The sequence below is a fragment of the Falco rusticolus genome, chromosome 11 (assembly GCF_015220075.1).
Source record: "Falco rusticolus isolate bFalRus1 chromosome 11, bFalRus1.pri, whole genome shotgun sequence".
Taxonomy (NCBI): Eukaryota; Metazoa; Chordata; class Aves; order Falconiformes; family Falconidae; genus Falco; species Falco rusticolus.
This window is the reverse complement of record NC_051197.1, coordinates 11420640-11438834: the sequence shown is the minus strand read 5'-3', so window position 1 is coordinate 11438834 and position 18195 is coordinate 11420640. Positions and strand designations below refer to the sequence as shown.

Here is an 18195-nt window from a genome sequence, read left to right as displayed (position 1 = left end):
CATCAGGAAGGCCAGGAGTTTGTTGGTTCACTTTATTTTAGATCCTACATGAGGTAGGGACAGACAGATCCTGTCGAACTATTTATAGCTTGTCAGACTTCAGGGTGTTAGGGGAATAACAAGAACAGTTAGACTACATGTGCGTTATTAATCACCTGAAGCTATTCTATGACAATTCAGCAAGCTGAAGTCAGGAGCGAGCAAGTGGTTACAGGGAGCCGCAGTGGGGCATCAGTCCCTCCCCCAGCTCATCCCTACCCACCCTGTAAAGGTGAAGCTCTGGCACACATGGATGCCTCCTCAACAGCCTAGGGGGACCAGCACCTTCCTCAGGATGGTACAACCTCGAAAAACCAGTCTCAGACAACTTGAGAATGGGTGACAGGGCGGGGACAGACACAGAGCCTCTGCTTCCTGGTGCCCAAGAGAGCTCCCTTGCCCCGGACCATGTGCAGCAGTAATCCAGGGCAGGGGCATGGGACTTGTGTCTTGTCAAACACGGTAGGAGACACCTCCTACATGTAGCTTTAGAGATCAGAGGAGAAGGAACACAACCCAGCACTGAAATAACACCTACTTTGAGCCCCTGAGATTGGCTAGAGCTGAGCCAGGCTGACTTTTTCCACACTTTGCTGGGCTGTCACAGCAGAAATTCAGTTTGCAATTGGCTTTAAAACACTGTGAATGAGACATACGACCATGCAGAAGAGATCCAGGCGGGTTACCAGCTCACCTTTGCACAGCAAACTCAACGGCATGATCCGTGGGTTATCTTGGCATTCTTGCTCAGCAGCCACATTTGCCCAGACCCTCTGACCACGCATTAAATGATCTCAGCTGAGACCTCGTTGCAGCAATGGGCTCTTCCTGCAACTGGAAGGGCTTTCACAGGTCTCTACACCCCAGTGTAACATTACAGCAGCAGCTCCTGCCATTCTCCAATATGTGTATGGCCCTAACACAAAATGGACAGTAGAACAATGCTATATATGGTAAAACAATGTTTTTCTCAATACGCTTGTAGAGGTTAAAGCCAGACCATTCTGGATAAGCTCCCAACTGCAGCCTTCCTGCTAGAGCCAGGGTCCTGTTATTACAAGTATTTTTTAAATAGAAATCCCTATCACCAGCTAGATCCTTTCCTGAGCTCCAGCAAGCCCTTGGGGAAGACTCTTTTCTCGGTAGCAAGAACTAAACCCAAGGGTATGAGAGGTCAGACCTTGCTGGGAAGAAGCGTAGAGAAAAGTGGGAAAAGCTATAGCTGAAGCTCTATACACATAACCTAACAGTCATCAGGTGCTTCAGGTTAGGGAGGACCTAGACCTGAAGCCAGCAGGGCAAGACTGGAAGTTACATCAGATTGCCCAGGGCTAAGATAAGTCTTGAGCATCTCCAAAGATGAAGATGCCACGACATTTCTAGGGAAGGATCCCAGTGCTTCAGCCAGACTCAGCTCTCAGCATCACCCTGCACAGCAGCTCCCCTTCACCACAGCGGGCTGGGACTGTGGATGTAGATTATGAGGGACTAGAGCTGTCCAAGCATTTCATCCCTCAGTGAGATACCTGAGCTGCTCTGGGTACCTCCATAAGTACCTCGGTTACCCTCTGTCAGCTGCAGTTGCTTCCACCAAGGCCAGGGTAGCCAGCGGTCATCTGCTGATGTCTCAGCCAGAGGTGCCCATTCCCCCGCTGCTGGTCACCCCTAACAGCCCCAGCCAGCTTTTAGCCTGCCCATTCCCACAGGTGACATCAGCTCACCCTCCACCAAAGAACAGGGCCATTTTATCCATCCCACCCCGAGCCACTCATTGACCAACAGTCCCCTGCTTGGCAATAAAGCACCAGAGAGGAGTCAATTTTTCTTGCTATTCCTAGTTCTGCTCAGTAAATAATGTGACCTCCTGCTGGTCTCCCTTAAGAGACAAGCGGACAAGGTTGGAAAAAGCAGGATCGATTCCACCCCAATGTCAGTGGCCTAAAAGGATCTAGGATGGCGCATTTCAAATCTCAGCTTGATGCTGAAGACTCCTTCATCAACACTTCTGACCGTGCCAGCAAGCAGATCAAAGCCCTTTCACCAGTTTGCTCATGCCCATTTAAAACAGACACCACTCAGCCACCAGCGCAGAAAGGTATCACACTGGCTCCTGTCCATGCTGGTCATTGAAATCAGCCACAAAGCCATAGAGCTCAGTTATGAGATAACTCTAGGATTTAAAAAAAAAACACAACAACTCCTCCAGCAGACAAAGCAACCCACCCAGCTGAGCATGGAAGGCTCTGCTGCAGGCAAGGGCTGCCAGAAACGGCTTCCCCACTCACCCTATACTCCTTCCACTCACTGCGATGTGGGAGATGGGCAGCATGAGCTCTCTCCTGGTCCTGCATCCCTTTTAGCACAAACCCCCTCAGCAGGTCTGGGAATACAGCAGTTTCAAAGGAAACTGACCAAAGGAAGGACTTAATTTACAACTGGAAGTGATTTCTGGATGACAGACTCCTTCAACGGAGAAGAAAAAGACATGAAGTGTTAAGAGAAGATAAATCTTGACTCACAGCGTTAGCGCCACTCCAGTGAAGTCCCAGTGACTCAGTGGCTCTTAGTAGCAGCGGTCCAACAGATCACATGGGCTGAAGATGGAGCTGGGGGTATAAAAGTGGACTGATATCTGGTAGCTCACAGTGCTAGGCAATGACTAGCCCTGCCCAGGGCCGGGAACATCAAGGAACATTTCCAATGCTCTTGGAGTTGTAAACCTTTCACTGCCCACACCTCACTCACACACTGGATGTCCATCTGCTCAGGGAGCTCTAACCCTTGGTACCCACAGTCTCTCCACTCCCCTGGGGCAAAGGCTTTCCCTGCCCATCTGAAACCTCCACCTACCTCCCCACAGCAGAGGGGAGCAGAACCTGGCACTGCTGTGCCTGCTACTGCTCTAACCCCTGCTATCTGGGAGAGGAGCTTGGCCCTGCCTGCACATCTCCACAAGAACTAGAACAGATTAGTTGTAATATCGGCTTTTAGGGGAAAACCAAGGCTCAAAGGGTCTGGGAGAACAACTGCTAGGCCACCACCAGCATGCTGAACGCAGCACTGCAGGTTACGGAGCAGAGAGGAAGCAGACAGTTCCCACCTCCTGTAGGGGAGCAGCTCCCCCAGCAGTCACTGCTGTACAAGGAGTGCGGGGAACCACGGGTGGTCACAGGAACAGATTTGTGCGATGTAAAAGCTTGAGAGCCCTTTTGTGACAGCACCCACGGTCTTGCTGTGCAGGTCTGTCATGACACCTGGTGGCCAGAGACACCCTTGCAGCACCTGCCATCAGCCTGCCCCATTTCTTCTTAAACCTAGATGAATGATCTCATTTCCATTGACCTCAAGTAAAAGCAGGAACAAGGTAAGGGAACGTGGTCAGGACACTCAGGCTAGGACACACTGAGCATCTCTGAGCATCCCCGCGGTCTCAGCAGCAGCACACAGTTCTCTGTCCTGTGCTGTAACTGGTGTAGGGCAACAAAGCTGCACAGCAGGTTTTGAGCAGAGTGCAGCCTGGGAAGAGCGAAAGTTGTGGAGCTGCAACAGGGACACTTGGAGAAGAAACTCATTACAAAAGTCTACCAGACCTTTCTGATGTATGAGGGCTGGGCCAGGGTTCCATTATTGCAGTCACATTCACACTCCAAGCCAGCTCCCACCCTGCTGAAGACCCAAACCTCCACGTCCAAAGAGGTGCTGGTTACCACTGCTGGGAGCCAGGCTTCACACCTGTATGTTTATTATATATACACATCCTGGGGGGAAAAAGGAGCTCTTCCCACTGCACGGTTTTGTCAAATGATTGTCCATGCTGCTTGGTCAGTCAGGCTGCAACATCACTCTTCCCACGGACTCATATCTGTGTCAATGGCCACGCAGTTATAGGCAGCATAGCGCAACTTCTCTTCACATACCTTGGCTCTAGAGATGGCAGGAGGGGTGTGGGGGGAAAGACAGACAAGGAGGAGTTGCCATTGCTGCATCTGCCAGCTCAGAGGTAAGATGCTTTCTGAGATGGAGGCTATGCTTCACTAGCTGCCCACAGAGAGAATCACAGCAGCCACACGGTAGAGGCAGGGGGACATTAAGTGTGGCAAAGCGATGGGGCCCTACAGGTCGGCACCAAGGTTAAGCAGAGAGCCCAGACACACAGTCCCCCAGATGCAGGGAAGCACCAAAACTTACGTGGCATAGTTGGGCAAGAAGAGGGTGCTGGAGCAGGTGGATGACTCTGGCAAAGCATCTGTTGTCTCAGAGCTTGGGGAGAAGGCGACAAACCGGTCAGAACCAGCAGTCCAGCAAGGGAGGGGAGACCAAGACCACACATCCCTTTGGTGTGGGGTCTGTCAGCCTTGCGGTCTACAGAAGAACAGACTCACCCCATCTTGTCTGGATAGATGTAGATTCGTGCTGGAAGGCGGCTTCTGCCAGTGACAAATCTGAGGAAGCGGCTGCGATCCTCTGTAAAGAAAAGCAAAGACATCAGCAGACCTAGAGGATGTGAGATTGAGTACAGCCACTTCCAGGTATCCCCAGCGCTAGCAAGCAGTTCCTTCAGCCCAGCTGCTTGCTCTCCTTGGCTCCCGTCTGTTCCCCAGGCAGCAATGAGGGCAGTTTCACCCTCCCAGTTCCCACCCAGCATCCTGGGACTTGGCATGGCACAAGGTGCACAGGGACAAAGCAAATCACTCACCATTGGTGAAGTTGTTGAGTGCTTCCCAGAAGTACTGAACACGGGTGTCCAGTGGCTCAAAGTCCTCAAACCGAGCTAGCAGAAAGGATACAGAAAAGGATTTTATTAATAGTCCAAGCTCCACCCAGGGGTTCTCTGCCAGCTCAGGAAGAAACCTCTGGGTACCTGCAAGGTGAAAGCACACAGACTCAAGGTACAAGGGACGCATGCAGTCAGGCCCCTCCCAGAAAGCACATCCAGATCCACATCTCTGCTCCACAGAGACTCAGATACCTGTGGCCTAGGGATGTCCCAGCCTCTGCTCTGAGGCCCATCATGGAGACAAGGGACACCCCTGCCCCCATCAGCACCCAGCTAAAGGCAGGAAGTATACAGGCCCATATTCTCACTGTAATAAAGGCTAACATCAGCTGCCACACCTCTCCTTGTGCCAGCACAGAAAAAGAGAGCCTTGTTTTCAGGGAAAGAGTTTTCAGCAGAGCCCTTCACTTACTGAGCTTCTTCAGGGCATCAACTGTGACTTCAGGGTCCCCACAGACCTTTTTTTCCAGCTCCTGCCAGGTGAGGAGGTCAAGAACAGCTTGGGGCACCACCTTCAGCAGCCCAGCCTGCATGGCCATGATCTGAAAAGGGGACAGGGTGGGTAAGCAGCATGTCTTGCCCAATTCCCTGGCTCATGCTTGAGCCTAGGGACTCAACTGAATGCAAGCCATGTGACTGCTCAGCAAATACTCCAAGGAACCTGAAGAAGGGAACAGGATTGCACCAAGATCTCAGTTTGCTGAGGAAGCCCGTGTCAGAGCTGGGAATAAAGCCCCATTTGTCCCACGCTGCTACAAGCCACTTTGCTTATCAGTAACTCCACAGGTGCCAGGACCCCACCAAAAAGGATTGCCTACTATTGCACCAACGAACATGGGGATACTAACCATGATGCATTTTACCAGAAACAGACTTGGGGCGGGGGGTGGGGGTGGTGGGGTGGGCAGGGGGTATGTATCTGGGGACTCAATAACTACTGATGCTACGGGACAGCGTTACCTGCTCCTTGCTCTCCTCCAGCCGAGCCTTCTGTACCAGGCGGATGAACTCCTTGCGGTCCTCATAGCACACCACGGTGCTACTGCCATTGGGGATCAGCTCCACCATCCGCTGGTCACTCAGTACCGTTGTGTAGGTCAGCTCATTCCCAAATTTGAACTCAAAAGTGTCTTTGTCCATAACTTCCATCACCTCCAGGAGCTTCACCTGCCCAGACCCCATATAAGTGCTTGTTAGAGAAGGGCCCAGTGGGCAGTGGCGTGCCCAAATCCTCATCTCCTCCCTTCCCAGACAAGGGCTGGAGTGACTGTGACAGGAGCACAGCATGGGATATGCTGCCTTAGAGCTGTTTAGCAGACCCTGGGGCATTGTGTGCTTGAAGTGGTAGTTAGCGTAGCTACATCTCTACATTAGTTACAGGATACATTAAACACTAAGAGTGCCCTTTTTGTGTGCGTTTCTTTGACACATCGCAGGAGGAAGCAAGTACAACATGAGGACACAAATCACCACCTTGCTGAATGCCACAAGGAATAGGATAGGCATGGCCTCCCAGTCCCTCTCACCAGCACAGAGTCCACAGCAGGAAAGTCTTTGCTCCAGCTGACCTCCTCCCCTGTTAATTGTTTCCAGACGAAGCCAGGAAGAGCCAGGACCTGAAAGAGGATAGGAATTTTGCTGAAACTGTGTGAAAGAAGACATCCCCAAAGATGGGGATAGGGCTCAACACAGACATAGGGTGCAGACACAAAGGAGTTTCCCTGCTCCTCCTGTCCACATTCTGAGCTCACCATAGTTGAACAGGGACCAGACACCCTCTCCCAAGCTCCCAGCAGCACCTCCCAAAACTCAGGCTGTGCGCTCTCCTAACCCCTTGTGCCCCAAATCCTGTCAAACACCTTTTGTCCCAGTGTATGAACACAGAGCCCTCCCATGCTCCTGTTGGACTGGCTGCAGAAGGGGGCTAATAACTCCCTTTGTGGCAAACCTCCATGCAGGGACAGGACTGAAAGCTTACCAGAAACTCCTTGCCCCTCAGAGCTGCTCCCATGATCTGCCCAATCCACTCGTACTTTGCGAAGTCTCTACAGGAGGGGTTGGGGACGTACATATCCCTGGCTTCTCCAGTGCCATTACCCTACAGAGGCAAGAGGCAAAACTCCAAGTCATGATCTCAGTGCAGCGTGAAACACCACAAACTCTGTTCCTGCAGTGCCTCTGGGCACTTCTCACAGCCAAAGTGGGCTAAACCCTCCATCCTCCTTGGCAATACTCCTAGTGAGAGACTAATATCCAGGTGCTTGTCAGCATATCCTAAAATGAGATGACACAAAGCAATCTACCCAACCCTTCACGAGGAAAAGCTTCGCACGAGTGAAAGTAGGTATGTTTCTGGCACACAGGGGGACAGGGACAGCACTGCATTGCCAAGCACAGAAAGATCTGCCTCAGATACCCCAACCCACAGCACCTGGTTGGACGTGCGCACAAAGAAGGGCAGAGGCACGGGGGTGTCTGCTGAGCTGGGACACAGCTCTTCCGACATGTCTGCCAGGCTGTCCCGAAAACCGCCACCTGCAACCCCAAAAGAAGGACATTTTTAACGATGTGAACTCCCTATGTGCTGACCCTAGAGTTATGGAGCAAAGATGAAGAATTCCGGTCCAACCTGGCCCAGCACTGACCAGAAGGCTCCTGTCAGCCTTATGGCACCAGAATAAATACGACATGAGAAATAACATCCCTGCCTGGCCTCTGCAGAGCAGCCAGAGAGAGCACTGGCACTATCAAAGCTGCTGTTAGTGATTAATGGAGGCCTGGTCCCCATCCCAGCAAGCAGCACTCCTTATCTGAGACATGGCCAGGGGTGGCAGGACAAGGCAACCTGCCTTCCCTCTCTCCTCCATGCGCAGTAATACTGGGAGTGAATAAGAGCCCCTACAGCAACAGTCACCCCATCAACCCCCAGCTTGGCTCCAGAGGAGCCCTTGCCTCACACAGCCCCTACCTTGGTCGATGATGCCCTCCGCGATGAATTTGCACTCCCACCACTGGTCATAACGTAACGGCCACCTGTGGAGAACCAGGCATTGCCTGAGGTGCTGCTCAGCGCCAAGGAGATGCTGGGGAGGCAGCAGCCACAGCAGGGACACCAGGGGACTGGGGTGGACCAGCCTGGGCTCAGGACAGGACAAGATCTCAATCTCCAGAAACAGCTTCATCCTCAGTAGGGAGGTGACACCTTGGGGAACAGGCCCTGATCCCGCGGCTGAGCTCGCTCCTGCCCTAGCAAACCGTCTCCAGAGCACAGGACATGGACACGCTTCCCAGACACCCTGCTGTGACAGAGGACATAGCTCCCAGCACTGCATGACCCGCCCCCCCAGCCCCCAGATGCTACTTACCTATAATCTAGAGGCTTTTCAAACTTGTCCGAGGGCTTCAGGCCTTCATACACCTGCAACAAGCAGAGAAGATCAAGGGTGGTATCCCCCGTCCAGGGATACTGGTGCCAGGTGAAGGCAGGAAATTGGAAGAGATCTGGTTTGCCCCAAACGTTTAAATACTGACTGAAGCTGATCTCTAAATGGTCTAGGAGCCCTTCATTTTTTGAAAGGGAACATAAATTACAGTGCTAATCACTGTATGGAACTTTCTGGCCTCAGAGGTACACTGAACACATACTAAACCTCAGCAGCCTGGGATGTTTGGGCACACATAGAGCAACAGGTCTTTTGGAAGTAGGGGGCGAATGACAACAGGAAGATCAGCATTGCTGTAAAACCACAATACAGGACTGTGTGCAGCTGCATTACTGTGGTCACACAAGAATTCTTTGCTGCCCTTTTAGTGTAACAAGACTGTTATGCTATGCATTAGCAGCATGCCACAGAGAGCATCCACGATAGAGACTCCAACTCAGAGATCCCAAATCCCTCCTAGATGTTATTCCTGGATATGGGATCATCAGCACATGTAACTGTAGAGCCTGTGAGTCATATGAAGATGCCTTGAGGAACTCCAGGTACTTCCAGCTCCAAGTTGTCCCTTCCACCCACCTCTATGTGGCTCATTTTGGTTTTGGGATGTTCCACTCTCCCCAGAGCAGTAGGGACCCTGCCAGGAGGGACAGTACCTGGGTGAAGACAGCGTTCTTGCAGCTGGGGTCCAGGGCAGGATTGTCTCTGTGCTCCATAGCCAGGCGTCGGTTAATATAGAGCCGTGGCATGAAATTGGGCTTGCTGGTCTCCGAGTCCTTCAGACACTGGGTAATGAGAGCTGTGCGCCTCTTGGACAGCAACAAGAACTGCTTGATATGCTGCCAACAGGTATGTCCAAATGTCAGAAGTGCCCAGTGTCCAAAATACGTCACCAACTTCCTACTAAAGCCATTGCACCGCCAGGTCTCTCCCCTTCCCAGGTCCACTGCCTTCCACACGCCGACACATCCTCCTTGACGGTATTTGCTCTACCTCTGTCTCTGAAAGATTTTGCTTTCTGGCTTAAGGCTAAGTCCATCCTCTCTCCATCAGTCATCATCTGATGCTCACACTCCAGTGTTGCTTGGACTCTCCTTCAACCTCACTCTCACCAGAACATCAGCCTTACTATCCCTCCTATTTGTAATCAAAGCAAGCCCCTCTAAACAAGAATCCTCAAACGCTTTGGGTCCTGTGTTGAGCTGGCACAGGAATTACAGTGTTTTCTGACACCAGGCCTGGAAACAAAGAGAATGGGGCTACCCCAGCAACGTCTAGCACACGTATTCTGGGAGAGGATATAAAGAAAACAGACAACTGGAGGGACAAACTCAGTCTTATGAGAAAGATGGAAACCAAAAGCTTATTAAAGTCAGAAAGAAATTACTGGTAAAAGCCTTGCTGTTTGGACACAGCCAGCTCAAAGCTGCTGGCAGCAAGTGCAGGAACAGAGTGTCCTGGGCCGAGATCTAGGAGGGGATGTGTGTCCAGCTCACGTGCCCAGTGTTGCTATGGTCCAAGTCCTTTTGAGGGCAAAGTGCTCTGGTTTGATTATACTTATTACCCCATAGCTACACGTTTCTACATCAGCGTTTTAGCAGGAAGCTAGCCCCTAAACAATATCACCTTTCACAGCTTTAATGAACTGAGCTCAGCCAGGTATTTCCCTTGAGCTGTTTTAAAGGCAACAAGCACTGACCTCCCCTAGCCCAAGCGCATCACCCTGCCAGACTGAGCCCCCACGAGACACAGAGGGAATCATTCACCTTGAGTTTGCTGAACGTGCCAACAGTGTGGTCCCAGGCTGGCACCAAGTGATGCAGGACACTGTCCAGGAGCTTGATGAACCTAAATCCCAAAGAAGGTGGTATTGTGACATAGGAGGGACAGACATCTGCGCAAGCTTATCCAAGACCAGACACAAGCAGAAAAGTAACAACTGATCCAAACCCAACCCAACATAGTCTTTTACGTCACAGAGCCTTTGGTACTAAATTTCCACTCCCTGGGCACTGCAGGGACCCTGCACCCCTTGCAAGGGACTCTGCATGCATCTGTCCCACACATTGCACAGAAACATTGCACTTGCGACACAAAAGATGCCCTGAACTTGAGCTGCAAAATTCCTCTGAAAGTGTAGGGAAGTTACCCCAGAGAGCCCCCTTTGCTGCCAAATGACTCTGCTATTTTTTCTAGGGTCCAGGATGCCTGTCCCAGGGGGAGTCACTCAGCTTTTCAGCTTCCAGCCTCACTCATGCTGGAGATGGCACCAGCCCCTGCAGGCAATACCACCGGGCTTGTCTGCCTCCCTCCGTACAGTACCTTTGAATAAGCACGGCCCGTCGGTATAGCAGATCAGGGTCTGTCCCTTCTAGGCGAGGGTAGCGCACTAAATTGGGCAGCTGGAACATGTCAGCACTGAGCCCCAAGTCCCTCTGTCGGGAGGATTTGATTTTGATGCCTCGGAGGCGAACATCAATCCCATCATCTGCCAAGGAAGACCACAGATGACACGCTAAGACCATGAGAAAGCAAGCCATTCAGCACGGGAGGTCTACATGTAAAAGCACTAGGAATGTGACCAGCTCCAACAGCTCTTGGGCTAGGCACTGAGAGCCTGAAATACCTCCGTGAAGCAGCAGCGGGATATTCACAAAAGAATGAAACCAAAAACAATTGAAGGCAGAGAAAGATAGGATGAAAGCTGAGGGCTTGCAAACCTCCAGGTCTCCCTGGAGTTTCCCATGGTTCTTCTGCATCTTGTCTGAAACACCCCATAGGGCTAAGAAGTACAAGCCACAGGAACAAACTCTTAATGTACGGTATCTTACAAGTACATTATGGATGAGGCCATAACACCTAGCCCTACCTCTGCACTCCACAATCCGGATCTCAATGACAGGCAGGTGTGTTGTCATGTCCTCAAGGACGCACACATCCCCAATGTAGCTCCTGCAAACACAGCAAAAACAAGGGCTGCAGAGCTGCTCCTTTACCCATCCTGTCAAAAATCCACTCAGCTGCTTATAAGGGAAGAGGGTTTGCATCTTCTGAAATGGGAGCCTGTGGCAGGCACCCAGACCCAGTTTGCCTACAACATGGCCTAGGCTGAATGCCTGAACCTGCTGGTGCTTCAGGTCCAGGCAACATGATCCTGACGGGTCCCACAACCCGATCAGGAAAGCCGTGATGATTGTGTCATCTGCTACTGTAGGCAGAATCTGTAGCTCAGAGATGGAAAATGCCTGTCCCAAGGCCCTGGGCTTCTTAAGACAGGCTGGTGCTGGCATGACCACTTAGGGTCAGGGTGTCCAGCACCCCCAGCCCCCGCAAGGGGACTATCCTCTCCACCTCCATCCATCCACCACTCACTCATCGATGCCAACGTCGTTCAGTTTCTTCAGATTGTCCCCCTCGCCCCCGTACACAGCGACCCGCTTGGGCATGAAGTTCTCATCGGTGGTATCCACCGTCAGCAGGAGCTTCCTGCAAAGGGAAGCATGAAATGAGGAGAAAGTAACTGCATTTGAACACCCATTGCTTCTTCCCCTCATTGCCTGGTCACACCTGTTATCAAGCACACACAACTGGTGCTGGGATCCCCGGGTACCTGTGATAATGCTAAGACCCTTTCAAGCCCAGAGCCAGAGCAAAGGCAGGGGGTCAGGCAGTGCGGCGCAAATTTGGGCCATGATGGACTCATGCAGAGAGCAGGGGCTTTGCCCCAGCTGCCAGCCAGCACACAGAGGAGAGGTGCCTCACTTGACAATGGTGCCTTTCTTCATGTTGAGCCGCACCCAGTGCTGGCCCTGGGACCCGTCACTCTCCCAGTACGTGTCGGCGTGGCTGTCGGTCAAGCATGACACATTGAAGTCCTCCTGGAAGAGGGCAGTGAATGAAAGGAAGATCAGATGGGGGTCGGATTAACTTCCCTTTAGTGGTTACTCTTGTCATGAATCTTAAGAGCCAGAGGGTGTCAAACTGGCCCATTCCCTTTGCTGGGCCGTGGGTAGACACAGGACATCGCAGCTGACCCTCCAAGGTGCTCTGGGGTCACACACGGAGCACAGAACATCAAACCCTCCCTAAAATCAGCTTAGCAGCTAATATTAGCATTTGCTTCTCAAATCACAGCCCCTTCAGGGGCCACAATACGCTGCATGATGCTCCCCAGGCTTCTCTCCCACATCCTCAAACGCAGCCCAACCCATCAAGAAGAGCAGCACACCAAGTACCATCCGTGTCCCCCAGCCCCACGGCACAGTGGGGCTGGTGTAGCCTCATCTCTTTAACCCACCGTGTAAGACGAGACATCGATGCTGTCCACGTACTGCTTGACACTGCCCAAGTTCTCATCCTCCTTCCCAATGTGATCATAGAGGAAATGCACCAGGTCTTCGTCACACTCATAAGTCCATGTTGGGGGCACAAACCTACCATGGAAAAAGGATTAATAGGTCTGGAGAGCCAGGGGCAGCCAGGCTAACAGGTGAGGGAAGGCAGGTCCACACCCTGCTTGCCTTGGTCTCACCCTGTTTTCTGCTTCATACAGGCTTATCTAGGACAAGACTATGCAGAGCAGAGCTGTTCCCCACTGCCTGTATTCCCCTCTCTCCCCCTGGTCTGCAGGAGATGGCTGTCTTGAGCAGCCAGGGAGAGACAGTAGCTTGCACCCAACCACAGCAGCAGCTGGGAAACAGTTCATACCGAAGCTTCTCTACTGCGGCCTCATCCTGCTCCATGGGCTTGGGCTTCGCTCCGAGGCGCAGCGAGTACGTCAGATCCACCACCTGCTCCCATCTGAAACAACCCAGAGAAGGGGATAGCGAGCAAATCCCAGGGGAAAGGGGGAGCTGGTGGTCAAGGAGGAGCTGGAAGGGGAAGGCTGGGGTTTAAAGCCCACCGCACTCCAGCCTCCATCTCCTCCAGCCTCATCTGCCATCCTCTTCAACCATCCCCACCTCTTGCAGCCCACACCCAGCAAGGCAGGTGCCAAGCGGAGCGATGGAGCCAAACCCAGTGAACTCCACCGCCGACATCCCTACGGCCTCGCTCCCACCGGAGAAGCGGCCGAGGGGGCCGGGGCACCCCGGTACCCCCAGGGGGCCTGGCCGGGGGGGGGTGGGTGCGCACCGCGGGGCGCCCCGGAGCAGGAGAGCGGCGGCCCGCACCTGATGACGGGTTTGTAGTCCACCCCGAAGAGCTGCTGCTGCCGCTGGATGCGCTCCGTGGACTCCACTGGCACCAGGCGGTCCCCGCCGTCGGCGTGCTTGCACACCAGCACCCAGCCCTCCTCCAGCTCGCAGCCGCTCCGGTACTCCTCCAGCTGCTCCTGCGGGGACAGGCGGCCCCCGTCAGCGGACGGGCAGGCCCCGCCGCGGGCAGCGCAGGCCGCCGCGGCCTCCCAGCCCCCCGCCGCTACCTTGCTGAGCTTGACCCAGAGCCCGGCGCCGTTGCAGTACTCCTCGCCGGTGGCGCGGAGGCAGCCGCCCTTCCGCACCTCGATGGTGGCCCGCGCCGCCCGCTTGCCGCCCCGCGCCGGCCCCGGGCTGTCCCAGACGCTGAGCAGGCTGCGGGCGGCGGCGGCGGCGGCGGCGGCGGGGTCCTTGCAGATCTTGTACTGCACCTCCCGCGGCACGTAGCAGAGCGCGGCGGGCAGCGCCCGGGCGCGGCGGAAGCACTCGCTGCACTGCAGCAGGAACCGCAGCCGGCCCAGCACCTGGTGCGGCGCCTCCCCGCCCGCACGCATCGCGTACCGGCTACCGTGCGCGGCGGGCAGCGGCCGAGCCCCACACCGGCGGGGTCGCTACTCGCGGGTTTACGGCAAACCCCGCCCGCCGACAAGGCAAGATGGCGGCGCCCGGTGAGGCGGACGTAGGGCAAGATGGCGGCGCCCGTGCGGAGTACGGAGGAGCGCGGAGCAGGGCAAGATGGCGGCGCGTGGAGGGGGCGGGGCAAAATGGCGGCGTACGGAGAGGCGGGGCCACGGCAAGATGGCGGCGCCGGCGGGGCGGGGCGGGCCGTGTCGGGAGGCAACGGAGGGCTGGGCAGCGGCGCAGGAGCATGGAGGGCGGTGAGCGGCTCCTGTGAGTAACCGCGGCTGGGGAGGGCGCGCACCGGGGCCCGCACGGGGGATACTGGTGTGGCCCAGGGGATGGTGCTGTGCCGCTGGGGACCTGTACTGGGGACGCTGGTGTGGCCCCGGGGATGGTGCTGTGTCGCTGGGGTCCTGTCTTGGGCATACTAGTGTGGCCTAGGGGATACAGTGCTGGCACCAGGGTCCTGCACTGGTGCTACTGGTGAGGCACTGAGGGGGCTGCCCCTGCACTGGTAGGGCACTGGGAATGCTGACCCTGCACGGGGATGGATCAGCAGGGCCACTGATGCGGCTTAGAAGTCACAGGTCCCACGTTGGAGGTTTTGGTGACTTGTTACCCATGGCCTCCACCTGTCACAGCAGGATGGTGCTGGCCATCCCCCGCGGCAGCCCGGGGTCCCCGTCCCTGGGGCAGGCAGGCTGGGCTCCAGCAGCCCCTGGGCGGTGGCACCGCCGCAGGGAGGTTGGGGACACATGGTGGCTACCTTGGTGGCCACTGGGCCTCCAGGGGCTGCATGGCACAGATAGGGACTGGGGACACCGGTGGCAGGGCTGGCCGCCCCCGCACCCCACCGGCCCCAGATCTCTCCGGGCAGGAGCAGCTGCTGGCCCTGATAACTTAATCTTGCGGGGCCCTGGGCCAGGCATCACCTCTCCCTGGGGAGGGCCCTGGCGTCTGGAGCAGGAAGAGGCCCTGGACTGCCGTGGGGAGCATTTGTCACGTTTGTCACAGCTGGGTGCAAGCCCTTCCCCATGGTCACCGGGGAGTGGGGATGAGCTGCCGGCCCTGGCACCCCCAGCCCCCAACCGTGGGGGTCAGGCAGGGCACCCAGACCCCTCGTGGGTGACAGTCTGTGTCTGCAGCCCCAAAGGCTTCCCCAAGCTGAAGAATGACACGTTCCTGCGAGCGGCGCGCGGGGAGGAGACGGAGTACACCCCGGTGTGGTGCATGCGGCAGGCAGGGCGCTACCTGCCCGGTGAGCAAGTGGAGGAGTTGGGAGGGGGATGGTGAGGGGCGCCTGGCACGTACCCTGTAATGCTTAAGTTGGTCCCTTGCAGAGTTTCGGGAGACCCGGGCGGCACAGGATTTCTTTGCCACTTGCCGGAGCCCCAAACTGTGCTGTGAGCTGACCCTGCAGGTGAGCATCCCCTAGGGGGTCTGTGTGGCCCTTCTCCCCGCCCAGATGGGTGGCCTCAATAAGTTACACAGACTTTGGGGATGCTGCTGCCCCATGTGCTTGTAGGGCCTCCATGGGCAGGGTGTCACAGCCTCTCACTGATGCTGCCTCTTCCCCTCCACAGCCGCTCAGACGATTCCCCCTGGATGCTGCTATCATCTTCTCTGACATCTTGGTGGTGCCCCAGGTGAGAGCTGTCACCAGTGGTGGAAAGCAGTGACTGGGTTCAGGGCCACCCTATTCCTGTTTCTTCCATTCTCCCCTGTCCCCAGGCACTGGGCATGGAGGTTGTCATGGTCCCTGGCAAAGGACCCACATTCACAGAGCCTCTAAAGGAGGTGGAGGATCTGCTGAAACTGCGACAGAAGGTGGATGTGACTGCAGAGCTCGGTTACGTCTTCCAGGCCATCACGCTGACACGACACCGCCTGGAGGGCAAGGTGCCCCTCATCGGCTTCTCCGGGGCACCTGTAAGTGACGTGGCTCCTCCACGTGGGCTTCCTAGCTGGCCTTCTCTGCTCTTTCTTTTGGGGTGATACCAGCCATGGCACCTCCAAAACTGTGGGTGCTGTAGCTGTGTGTAAGTGGGGAACATTCAGTGCAGGAGCAGCTGTGTCCCATACTCTGGGTTGCTCACAAGTCCTACCTTCAGCACTGTGACCAGCCCCTCGTGTCTTCTTCCACCTCCATCACCCTCCTCTCCTTCCCACAGTGGACGCTCATGTCCTACATGATTGAAGGTGGTGGTTCTACTACAATGGCCAAGGCCAAGAGCTGGCTCTATCGTCACCCCGAGGCAAGCCACCGACTGCTGCGACTGCTGGCTGATGTCATCACTGACTACCTGTTGGGGCAGGTGGCTGCTGGAGCGCAGGTGTGTCCTGGGGCATGGGGACAGGGCCAGGCAGGAACTGGGGATAGGGAGCAGAGAGGGTCCAGCTTCTAGGAGGAGGAGGAGGAAGGACTGAGGTGCGGCTCTCCTAGTCCCATGTCTCTGGCAGGCGCTCCAGCTGTTTGAGTCCCATGCTGGGCACCTGGGGCCGGAGCAGTTTCAGGAATTTGCCCTGCCTTACATCCGAGACATCGCCCAAGCTGTCAAGAGGAAGCTGAAGGAAGCGGCGCTGCCCCTGGTGCCCATGGTGAGTTGGGGCTGCCTGGATCAACCCTGGCATCTGGGGGCTGCTGTAGAGGGCTGCATCCCCTGGTTGCTGCCTCCCCGTCTAGCCTGTGGAGAGGGGCCTGACCCACAGCGGAGTTACTGCCTGTCTCCTCCCTTCCCAGATCATCTTCGCAAAGGATGCGCACTATGCACTGCACGACCTGGCCCGTGCTGGTTACGAGGTGGTTGGCCTTGACTGGACCATCCGGCCCCAGGAGGCTCGGTAAGTCTGGCGGAGCGCTCAGGTGTCTGAGTAGCACCTCGGGTTGGGTACCCTGACCTCTTCACCCGCCCTGAGCCATCCCAGGCTTAGAGATTTCCGCGCCAGAGGTGGGGGTAGTTGGGCCCCACATTGTGTGGAGCTCACAGTAACCAGGGGCTGCAATGAAGGGTCCTATGTGCCCTGGGGTGCGGGCTGCAAGCACCCGGCTGCCCCCAGCCTCTGCGTAACACACAACAACTTGCCTGCTTTCTCCCTGCTGCAGTGCACAGGCAGGGAAAGATGTCACCCTGCAAGGGAACCTGGATCCCTGCGCACTCTATGCACCCAAGGTGAGCGGTGGGCATCGCCAGCGATGGGGGCTAGTTCCAGCCTGTGTTAAAGGCCTCCCGCCTCCGTTTCACAGGTTTCTCCACATGCAGTGCTGGCTTACGTCCCAGCAGTTCCCCAGGCTGGCTGGGGGCTGGTGGGGGTGGAGTACCCTGGGCTGGCTGGGGCTAACACAGTGCATTTCCCACTGTGCCTACAGGAGAAGATCGGCGAGCTGGTGAAGAAGATGCTGGAGGGTTTCGGCACACAACGCTATATCGCCAACCTGGGCCACGGCCTGTACCCTGACATGAGCCCCGAGCACGTGGGTGCCTTTGTGGAGGCCGTGCATGCTCATTCCTGCCACATCAACAAGCACAGCTGAGCCCGGAGGCTTGGGGACAGGACTCTGGTTTGGGCACAGTCACCCCAAGTAGCGTGTTGTCACAGGGCTCGCTCCAGGCTGGGCTGCAGCATTAAACCAGCACCTTGTCTGCAGCAGCCGTGTGGCTCTGGCTGGGGCACGGGGAACTGGACGTCTCTGAAGGAGATGGGCAGTGCTGGCAGCCTGGCAGTGGGGCACGTGAGGTCAGGGCGAGCTGCTGAGCCCTGTCCTGCAGGTCAGAATGAGGAAACAGGGATGCCAGCCAAGTGGGGGGGAATGCATCTCCCTGCTGGGGGGCCCAGCGTTGTGCCAAGGGCTGGCAAGAGAGGACATGAACCTGTCCTGGCAGTCCTGGCACTACAGATGTGTTCAGCCCTGCTAGGGGAGGTGGGCTGCCTGAGGCTGGCAAGGTCACAGTCTGGGAGCTGGGGGCTCACAGCCTGCTGCTGCCACAGGCCCAGCGTGAGCTGTGTTCACAGTCCTGCTCAGGTGGGAACAAGCAACGTGCCATTGACCCAGGGCATCCCTGAGTGAGTGGGAGACCCAGCAGGACTCACCTGGGGGGCAGGTGGCCATGTGGCAGGAGCCCTC

At 55.9% G+C, this 18195-nt stretch overlaps 2 protein-coding genes across 3 annotated transcripts; one reads left to right on the top strand and one right to left on the bottom strand.

Annotated features, from left to right (window-relative positions):
- Positions 1 to 3742: 3742 nt before the first annotated feature.
- Positions 3743 to 14100, bottom strand: HECTD3 (HECT domain E3 ubiquitin protein ligase 3). 2 transcript variants are annotated; one of them, XM_037404949.1, is made up of 21 exons: positions 13679 to 14099; positions 13428 to 13588; positions 12964 to 13056; positions 12554 to 12689; positions 12019 to 12134; positions 11629 to 11742; positions 11126 to 11208; positions 10579 to 10744; positions 10023 to 10104; positions 8913 to 9095; positions 8182 to 8234; positions 7785 to 7849; positions 7248 to 7351; positions 6795 to 6914; positions 6343 to 6432; positions 5777 to 5983; positions 5229 to 5358; positions 4736 to 4810; positions 4422 to 4503; positions 4228 to 4299; positions 3743 to 3963 (listed from the first exon to the last, which is right to left on the bottom strand). In XM_037404949.1, exons 1-21 carry the CDS (start codon positions 14003 to 14005, stop codon positions 3879 to 3881), a joined length of 2544 nt encoding a protein of 847 aa, XP_037260846.1. In that variant the 5' UTR covers positions 14006 to 14099; the 3' UTR covers positions 3743 to 3878. The 2 variants fall into 2 exon arrangements, with proteins under 2 accessions (XP_037260846.1, XP_037260847.1); XM_037404950.1 differs by lacking the exon at positions 8913 to 9095 and having other exon boundaries at positions 13679 to 14100.
- Positions 14101 to 14248: 148 nt separating this feature from the next.
- On the top strand, positions 14249 to 17717 carry UROD (uroporphyrinogen decarboxylase). Its single transcript, XM_037404953.1, has 10 exons — positions 14249 to 14342; positions 15218 to 15330; positions 15413 to 15492; positions 15656 to 15718; positions 15804 to 16001; positions 16244 to 16405; positions 16533 to 16670; positions 16813 to 16913; positions 17176 to 17242; positions 17440 to 17717. Exons 1-10 carry the CDS (start codon positions 14320 to 14322, stop codon positions 17602 to 17604), a joined length of 1110 nt encoding a protein of 369 aa, XP_037260850.1. The 5' UTR covers positions 14249 to 14319; the 3' UTR covers positions 17605 to 17717.
- Positions 17718 to 18195: the final 478 nt, after the last annotated feature.

What these genes read in the sequence shown, in the direction of transcription:
- HECTD3 (XM_037404949.1), bottom strand. Translation starts at nt 14,005, where the DNA reads ATGCGTGCGGGCGGGGAGGCGCCGCACCAGGTGCTGGGCCGGCTGCGG. An exon ending in GCACGTTCAGCAAACTCAAG is followed by an intron (nt 9,096 to 10,022) that starts GTGAATGATTCC and finishes ACCTGTTGGCAG; the next exon opens with CATATCAAGCAGTTCTTGTT. An exon ending in TGATGCCCTGAAGAAGCTCA is followed by an intron (nt 4,811 to 5,228) that starts GTAAGTGAAGGG and finishes CCTTTCTGCTAG; the next exon opens with CTCGGTTTGAGGACTTTGAG.
- UROD (XM_037404953.1), top strand. Translation starts at nt 14,320, where the DNA reads ATGGAGGGCGGTGAGCGGCTCCT. An exon ending in GGCAGGGCGCTACCTGCCCG is followed by an intron (nt 15,331 to 15,412) that starts GTGAGCAAGTGG and finishes GGTCCCTTGCAG; the next exon opens with AGTTTCGGGAGACCCGGGCG. An exon ending in ATCCGGCCCCAGGAGGCTCG is followed by an intron (nt 16,914 to 17,175) that starts GTAAGTCTGGCG and finishes TCCCTGCTGCAG; the next exon opens with TGCACAGGCAGGGAAAGATG.